Raw genomic sequence first — 9409 nt, forward strand, 5'->3', positions numbered from 1 at the left:
AATACACTAATATTTTGTCAGAGGATGTCACGGTAATAAAATCAGGATTTTAGCAGTGCAGAGCAACAGCTTGGAAATGCAGCAGTCCACTGTTTTGTGATCAAACGATGATGGGCAAATGTGGCACCTTCTGTACTTTCTGGCACCTGTTTATTCTTCTTCTTCATGGGGATTCTGTTTCACAGAACCATAGATGGTCCACACGGTCCACAGAACCCTTGTTGTAGTCTAGAATCATCAGTCTTCCCAGACACCTCATCGACCAATTTTTTGTCAAGCATGCTGCATAAAAGTACAACTGCCTTGTTCTTTTTCTGCACATAGGACACCCTAGCTTGCTTTTGGGGGGAAAAAAAACAGGCTTGATCCCACAGGTCTCCTCTTACAGGCATTAAACACAGGCGGAACTTCTGGCTTGTTTTGTGCACTGTTCCTAGCAAGGTAATACGTTTGCAGAATAAATCTGCTGTGAGTTTTGCACTAAAGAAGCGTTGTGACATTTATTTGAGTTTGGAATTGGCTCTACCAAATTCTTCAATACACTCCCAATCATGTGCATCGCTGATCGCCTTCATGGCCAATAATGTATGGTCATTGTATTGTGCATGCAGTTTCATGACGTATTTATCTGTTTTTTTTTTAGGCACATACTGCCGGAATCTGCAACGTCCCCTGTATGGGGTGAGCTGCTTATCAATTATCTCGTACAGGCTGTTGTATTTTTATCGGCAATTTTCTATGAAGGCATTCGAGTGATTTAAATTGAACAAATTTGTCATTAAGTTTTTTCACCTGACGTGTGTCATGGTCATCAAATCTCATGAATGTCACAATCTGTTCAAACCTATTGATGCTGAATGCAGTGTTCAGGTGTTAATACTCATTGGGTTCACACTGCAGATGGTGTGGAGGTGTGACCACTTATCAACACCGAACACTGCACGAGGACAACTCCTTGAAAGGCTGAATCAATTATTATAAGTTAAGTGCGAACATGCACACACAAGTTCCAGATCAGAGTGCGCGTCCACACAGACACAGACGTGCGTGCTCTTTCCCCCTCCTGCCCCCCCCCCCCTTCTCTCTCTCACACACACACTCCTTTCCTCAGTAACCAAGTCATAACCATGTCATAATTACTGCTCTCTATTAAAATTGAGGTTTTAATAATTTAGACTTATTTAAAGGTTAATTTTAATTTGTAATTAAAATTCTAAACATAAAAAGGGATGTTCTATGAGAAGGATTAACTAATGAGACTGGTTTAATGAGACTGATCAATTAAATTTACAATGAAGCACCTACATTGCTGGTTTGTATCTTGCAGTTCCACTGCTTCCACAGAACCATTTCCCCTACACGTTTGTGCACATAGAAACAGGTCAATCTCTTGGAAAATAAGTCCTATGGTGAAAATTCCTTTGAGTTGAACGTTTTGCTCCTATTCTAAAAAAATTGCCTTTTGGACCCTTTAGCTCCGCCCACTTAAATTTTATACTAAGTAGTCGTAGAATTTTTGGGCCATCTTCACAACTGTGGAGTAAAACTACTCAGAGTGTGACATTTGTAAACAATATGGCCAGCATACATCAATCAATTCTAAGGAAGTGGTGCTGGATTACTCAAATAGCTGTGATTCATGATTGGTGATACCGAATTGAACCAAACTTGAAAGACACGTTAGTAGGAGGATCAGGGGGGTCTACACGCCCGAAAACGCATGTCACATGACCATCCATGCACACTGGGCATGCGCATACAAAGTGTAAACAGGAAGTTGGAAAAGCAAGGACGTCTTTTTTAAACATCGGGTTTATTACTTTCTAGTTAGTCGTTCTATTTTTATGTTTTTTCTTTATAAATATGGATAATCGAGGCTAGCATGTAATGTTAATGTGTGCTTAATCAAACTCAATACAAATTCAAATTATTCACTTTATTTATAACATCAGTAAACTGGCACATTGCAGTGAAAACATAAACGATACATCGTGGCAAAAACAGATACACAGGTCACATAAGCGGTCATACACTCCTTATGAAATAAAACAATAAGGGATATTGTTTCTTTTTAATGTAGGCAATTTTTATTTATTTTTTTTTTTTTTTTGCTGCTCTTAATGTGGGCTGCTGAAATGGCTTATGGGTCAAGAAACCGCGCCACCACGCGTCTCTCTCGGTTTCACTATCCGCTCTCCTTGGGTCTAACCCAAAACCGGCGGTCCATGTAGAGATTACGCCGCTCCAAATGAGATTTGTTTGCGACCTCTCTAATCATATCTCGCCTCTTGCGCATGTAGGCAGCTGCAGTATTATAAAATACATAATTTAATTACACAATGGCTGCTAAGAATAACAACAAAGTCAGCAAAGCTTGCGGTTTCTGTCTCCGTGTTGTTGTGTGTAAGATGAAGGAAGCGTGACGGTCATGTGGTAGGGGCTTGACGAATCAGGGAAGGACACGTAATGATCCAGAAGAGCCAATCAGGGGGCGAATGTGGGCGAAGCCACGCCTTCGTTTTCAAAAGTCTTAGTTTTGGTTTGTTTACACTGAAACGCGAGCCCGGAGTTTTCAAACTAAAACGGGGTCTTCGGCGCTTCCAAAAGTCTCCGATTTCGAGGGTCGGAAACGGCGGAGTAGTGCAGACGACATGCGTAACCATAGCAACAGTCATGCGTTTTAAAACGGAAACACACTAGTATAAACAGGGCCTCAGTTATCCGTTTCTGAGGACCCAAAAGTCTTATTGAGCTGAAATGTAGTGCTGTATCATTCTGCTAATCTGTAACTGAATGTCTTCACAATTTTTGGTGTCAAACTACTCAGCAGAGTATGAAACTCAAAAATCATCAAAAACTGTAGGACGAAAATATAAAATATTATCTTAATCAGAAAGAGGTGCAGCCTAAGGTCAAATGCGTGTTTTAACTTTATTATGCAAATAATTGACTCCAATTTACAATAACTTAACGTAACAGATTCCAAAGAATAATCTTTTAATTACTGAACGTAATAAATGAGTTTAAGAGAAGTTGCAGTGGCACAGGCACAGGATGCTTCATGACAAATGCATTAGGCATTGTCTAACGTGTAGGGCCAGTTCCATTGCTTCATTTAGCTTTTAAGTTCTTTTCAGAGCTCAGTCATCTAACATTGAAGCGTATGGAGAGCAGAAAGAAAGACATGAGATAGACAACACAGCCTGTGTTAGAAAACAATCAAAGACTTTCAGGTTTTTTTTGGTTCAGGGCACAAACACAATGGGCTTTTAAAGCCTTAATGACCTCTGAAATTATTGGAATCGCTCATTTTGTCAAATATAAATATCAGTGTGAAATCTAGAAGTGAAATCTTTATATACGCAACATATAATTACAAATCACATTTTAATTGATTTTTCATTGGTAATCATTTTTTCATTATTATACAGAATTATGCCTGACTCAAAATTAAAGCTACATTAATCGATTTAAGTATAAGCACAGCCTTTTCCAACATTGTTTGGCTAGAGAAAACATTATATGATGCAGACTAGTGATATTTGCATAGGGCTGATGTGGGTGCAGGTTTTCATTCTATTCAAGACTAACCTGATAGTCCACTGAAAATGAAGATCAATTGATTGAAACAGGTGGAATCAGGTGTTGCCCCTGCTTGGTTGGATTGAAAACCTGCACCCACATCAGCTCTTTGTGGACACCACTGATGTAGACGAAATTGTCATGTAAAACAGCAGAACCTTCACAACAAACAGACTAAATTTTGTCTGCTGTTCTGAATGTTTATTCTTATAAAAGTGCAGTGTGAATTTTGTGCACCACCCACAAAATAAACAGAAGACTGATTTTATGGTAGATTATTTATGTTTACATCAGACAGTTGTAGTCAATTCATCAAACAAAAATGAACAAAATTTTTGCATTAATATTACCAACTATACATTGTACAATACACCAAAAAGACTTGGTTGCAGTATTCACTGGGAAAAAAAAAAATTAAAGCCATGTTCTTTGTGACATAGGCACAGTTAAAATAGACTGAGGTACCACCATGGCTCAGCTCAAAATATAAATATGAACCCTTCCGCAATCCATTCTACAGACAGTCCAGCCAGAGGTTCCCCACAGCCACAGAACATGAAGGGAATGCTGAACAACAGTTTAAACAGACGAGAACATACAATTTATTGGGATTAGAGTCTGCATAATGGGCCAATCATACATAAATTATATTATAATGCTGCCTTAAAACTAAGACAAAACTGGAAGAAAAATAAACAATAAAAAAAAAAGGAAAATCTTATAAGCAGCAAGAAGAGAGTGTAGGGGTAGACACAATAAAAGAATTTCATGATCTCGGGTGAACGAGACCTGGTCAATCTTCTGAGCATGAGGAAGAATCAGAATTTTTAGGTGCCATAATCACATCATCCAAAATAGCCTCCCTATCAGAGCTATCATATCCAATTGGTGACAAAGCATCTCCTTTGTCCATGTCAAGAGAACCAGCCTCCATCTTAGCATCATATGTAGAAGTTAGGAAGTGATGAGTAGTAAGGGCACTACTGTCCAGATCTTCATCGTCCATGATGTAAGCTCCATCAGAAACCAGTGTCTCATTCTCACCTTCCTCCAGATGAGGGTCAGTTTGGGCTGAAGGGTTGGTGAGGTAATTGTGGCTCTGTCTGGAGACCGAGGTGTGCAGAGTCAACAGTCGGTGGAAGAAATGTTCTGGCAGGAAGCCCTGGGAAAGCAATTTATTAACTGTTAGCACCAGCATGTGAAATGTCTTAATCATACTGGCCCTTATTCATCAAAGCTGTGTATGGTCAAATCTCCTGACATTCATCAATATTTTACCAAAAAACACTTGATTTGCAGTTAAATATACAATCAATATCATTTATCATAGTTATAGTAAGTAGCTCAATCATATTGCAGTATGAAGTGTTACCATGTCATTTCTAAACGTGAATCAAAATGTGCAGAGGTGAATAATTATTAGCTTATTAACCTTCAGTTAAAGATTGTGTTGGGCTGAGGACAAACCATGCACCCAAACAATTTAAAGATCCTTGGATGTCACTGTGCATTTTTTGCTGCACTATTGTTTCTAATCAACACAAACAACTTTATTTGTTTTGGTTAAAAAAAATACACCCCCCCCGTTAAACTTCTATCCATCCATCCATCCACCCTCTACCGCATACTCCTTCTTCAGGGTCATGGGGGAACCTGGAGCCAATCCCAGGGAGCATCGGGCACAAGGCAGGGTACACCCTGGACAGGGTGCCAGTCCATCGCCGGGCACAATCACATACACACACTCACACACCCATTCATACACTACGGACACTTTAGACATGCCAATCAGCCTACCATGCATGTCTTTGGACTGGGGGAGGAAACCGGAGTACCCGGAGGAAACCCCCGCAGCACGGGGAGAACATGCAAACTCCGCACACACAGGGCCCCGGCGGGAATCAAACCCCAGACCCTGGAGGTGTGAGGCGAACGTTCTAACCACTAAACCACCGTGCACCCCCGAGTTAAACTTAAACAAACAAAAACTGGATGGTTAAAAAGCCCCTGATTATTTGTAACCATAAAATAGTATGAAATGCTTTCTGATCTGAAATGCTGGGTTAATATTTTCAGATGTGCCAACATGGAAACATGAAACATGACAGTCCTAACTGGCCCCAAAACAAAGACAATGACCAAGAAAAATGTTTGCACTTCATTACTGACATGCAAGGAAAACAAACAAATTAACAATTCATTGGTCCAAATTGAAACACAAAGTACTTTATGCATAAAAGTATGTATACCATAACCTGCAGGCTAAAAGAAACACATCAACAGATCAAACCTCAAAGTGCTTATCTGGGTAACTTGAGACTTCCTGTTAGCCTGCAGCCACTATGCACACAGGATGTTTTTGTTTTTTGCACCATTCTGTGCAAACTCTAAATCCCAGGAAATCAGCAGTTTCTGAAATACTCAAATCAGCCCATCGGGTACCAACAACCAATCCACGGTTGATGTCACAGATCACATTTTTGTGCTCATTCTGACGTTTGATGTGAAAAGACTAAAGACATTTGGCGTTGAGATCAAACGACAAATATGAGACACTACATCAGAATTTTAGCTTTCATTTCCTGATATTTACATCTAGAAGTGTTAAACAACTTACAAAGATGGCACCTGTTGTTTGAACCCACCTATTTTTGAAGGGATCTAAAATATTGGAAAATGTTACTACCAGAGGTTTTTGTTGCCCAGGTGTGCCTTATTAGATTGACCGTTTGAGCATGTAATACCTCTTAGTTGAGTACTCTTGGTTGAGCTCTGGGTTTTGCCTGTGATCAACATCATTTGTTGTTAAAAAGGATAAACCAACATTAAGACCAGAGAGGTGTACTAACAACCAGCAAAGAAAAACAGCAGCAGTTGATGACAAACACGGTGATCGCTGTGAAGAAAAAGACATTCTGGCTATACTACAAGATGCAAACTACTCATCAGCAGCAAAAATCAGAAGGCTAATTTGGAATTCGCAAAGAAATAAAGAGATGAGCCACAAAAGATCTAAAACCAAGATCAACCACTACCAAAGTGTGAAGAAAGAAAATATCTGCTCATCATCCAAAACATACAAGCTCATCAGTCATACACTGTGGAGGTAGGGTCAGGGTTTGGACTTACATGGATGCTCCTGGAATGGGCTCATTAATCTTCATTGATGATATATGACGGTGATAGCAGAATGAATTCAGAAGACTACAGAAACATTCTGTCTGCATTTACAGAGAAATGAATCCAAATAAATCATGAAGATTATCATGCAGCAAGACAATGATCCAAAACACACTGCCAACTCAACACAGGACTTTATTAGGGAGAAAAGTGGAAGATTTTTGACTGGCCAAATCATCAGACCTTAACCCAATTGAGCATGCATTTCACCTCCTGAAGAGGAGACTGAATGGAGAAACCCCCCAAAACAAAGCAAACAACAACTGTAAACAGATTTTGTACAAGCCTGGAAAAACATAACAACAGAAGATGCAACAGTTGATGTCAGTGGGTTGCCGGCTTGGTGCAGTTATTGCAAGCAATGGATATGCAACCAAACATTAAGTGATATTTACTTCAACATGATCGGTTCCAATACTTTTGCTCACCTAACAAAAAATATTTACGGGGGGTCTGCCACAGAAGGTGCCATATTGTAAGTTGTTTAACAGATCTAGATGTAAATAATGTAAAAAAATATTCTAACATGTCGACTTTGTGACCAGGGGAGCAAAACCTGCTTCTGCCCCAGGCTTTTAGACCGTTGAACACTGTGCTGCCCCTCTTTACTTACATCACCCTGGGATCCGAAAACACTCTCCAGCCTACTGCACAGACACTTTAAATAAATAATGATGCACCTCACTTTGTTCAATTACTGCACTGACGTACTGTTTACAGAACACAGACACATTGATTGTACCGACTCATTACAGAACTACACTGTCACTTTAAATGGCATTCATCTCAGGTGTCTTTTACAAGCATTACTGCACTGATGCATTGTTACTAAATTCATTCTAGTTGCAGCTCTAAACTGTGTGTAAACTGTGACATTATTGTAATGTCATGTTACGTGTTCTTTTTGTCATTGGAGTATTTATGCTCTACTGCCCGTCTGTGTACTCACCTCCACAGTTCCCCATACCCCTCCCAGCATGCTTCTTAAATCATCTTGCACTTTATTATGTCTTGTCAGCACTGTGTGTGTCATACATGCATCTTGCACCGTGGGTCCAGAAGGAACTTTATTTCGTCTCACTGTGTATGGCTGTGATGACAAAGCTCTTTTGATCTCAAACCCCAATGTCTTCAGTGTACAGCAAGAACATATACTGTATAGCCTTGCCATTCCAATACTTTCAGAGGTGACTGTATATATGGCATCATAATTTGTAATATTGGGGGAAATTAGCCAGTTCTTTTTCACGTTTCTATATTATAATATAGCAAAAGGAATTGTGAACTTGAGTTTACCATGCAGACTGGTATTGTATAAGCCAATCACGTCAAAATTAATTCACAAAAACATTGTCATCTGTAGCACTGTAAAAAGGTGGTCAATGCCAAACCTTATTCCTAAGTATTGTGATTTTGTGAATAGTTTAAAAACAAAACAAAACAAAACAAAACAAAAAAACCCTCAAGCCTGACACTTAGTGGCAAGTGGTAGTATTTTTTGTGAATACTACTACTGAGCTAAAATCAAAGTGATCGAAGTTTACACAACGATGAGACTATTCATTACAGTTCCTTAAGTGGGCCTGGCACTTTGCCCATCCATGAACTGCACCACAAGCTTGAAAAGTCATTCAAATCGACATTTAGCATTATAAGTACTGTGTAGATAGACGGTGTCTAATGTGCTACTTATGGCTGGTATATAGTCAGGTACATAAATATTTGGACACTGACAAAAATATTATTTTTTGCTGTCAACCTCAGTATAGTGGAGTTCAAATGAAACCATGTATATAAGTGCAGACTTGCAGATTTAACTTTCAGTATATTTACATCCAAAATCAGGTGAACATGTGTAGGAATATTAGCATTTTTATGCATCAAACAGTCATTTCACAACCCATAATTAATATGCAATAGGTGTAATAAGACTAACCGAGTTGCGAACAGTGTCTGACCATTCTGGTGCTACTGCATGGTGAGGATTCTCTTCAAGATACTCCTTTAAGTCCTGCAACGCAGGTCCGTACAATCCACCATACTGAACCTAAGATCCACAAATATAATAAAGTAAGACAACTCATGAAAACATATCACCGCTAATAAAACTGTTGATCAGTAGACTCACTCAAAATGACAAGGAAATAATAAAAGTCCGGGCTGGGTAGACATTTCTATATCCACACTGATCAGTGTACATTTGATATGCAAAAAAATGATTTTTTTGTACTGTGTCAAATATCCCCAAATAGATCTTTCTAATGTAAATAGGAAAAATAACATACTCAGCAAAAAAACCCCAAAAAAACAAAAACATCCTCTCATATTCAAAAATTAAAAAAAAAAAAAAAAAATCCCCTAACCTTCTTGCCAGTCTTCATGTCTATAACCTTAACTCTTTCACTGCCAGTTGGTGCTTGTTCCTTTTCCGTTCTCTTCTTTCTCCTTTTCCTTTTGGTCCTGTTCACCAACAGCTGTAATGTATTAAGAGAGTGATTATCAGAATAATTGTTTAAGTTTATGATGGAGGTGGTAAACTGAAACAGGGACATGGCAGAAATGATGCTGCTTCTGGAACACTTAACCTGAACATATAGGCCTACTTGAGACAGTAAATCTTAAAGCCACTGCCAAACTCATTTTTATT

General features: G+C 39.0%; 1 protein-coding gene across 1 annotated transcript in view; it reads right to left on the bottom strand.

Annotated features, from left to right (window-relative positions):
* Positions 1-2916: 2916 nt before the first annotated feature.
* The window catches only part of chd8 (chromodomain helicase DNA binding protein 8), a 100662-nt gene continuing 94169 nt past the window's right edge, over positions 2917-9409 (bottom strand). The window contains exons 38-40 of the mRNA XM_053628000.1: positions 9126-9236; positions 8699-8809; positions 2917-4744 (exon numbers count right to left, since the gene is read on the bottom strand). Of these exons, the coding sequence (XP_053483975.1) occupies positions 4376-4744; positions 8699-8809; positions 9126-9236 (591 nt within the window). The 3' untranslated portion in view covers positions 2917-4375. The remainder of the gene's footprint in view (positions 4745-8698; positions 8810-9125; positions 9237-9409) is intronic.

The sequence above is a fragment of the Ictalurus furcatus genome, chromosome 7 (assembly GCF_023375685.1).
Source record: "Ictalurus furcatus strain D&B chromosome 7, Billie_1.0, whole genome shotgun sequence".
NCBI classification, from domain to species: Eukaryota; Metazoa; Chordata; class Actinopteri; order Siluriformes; family Ictaluridae; genus Ictalurus; species Ictalurus furcatus.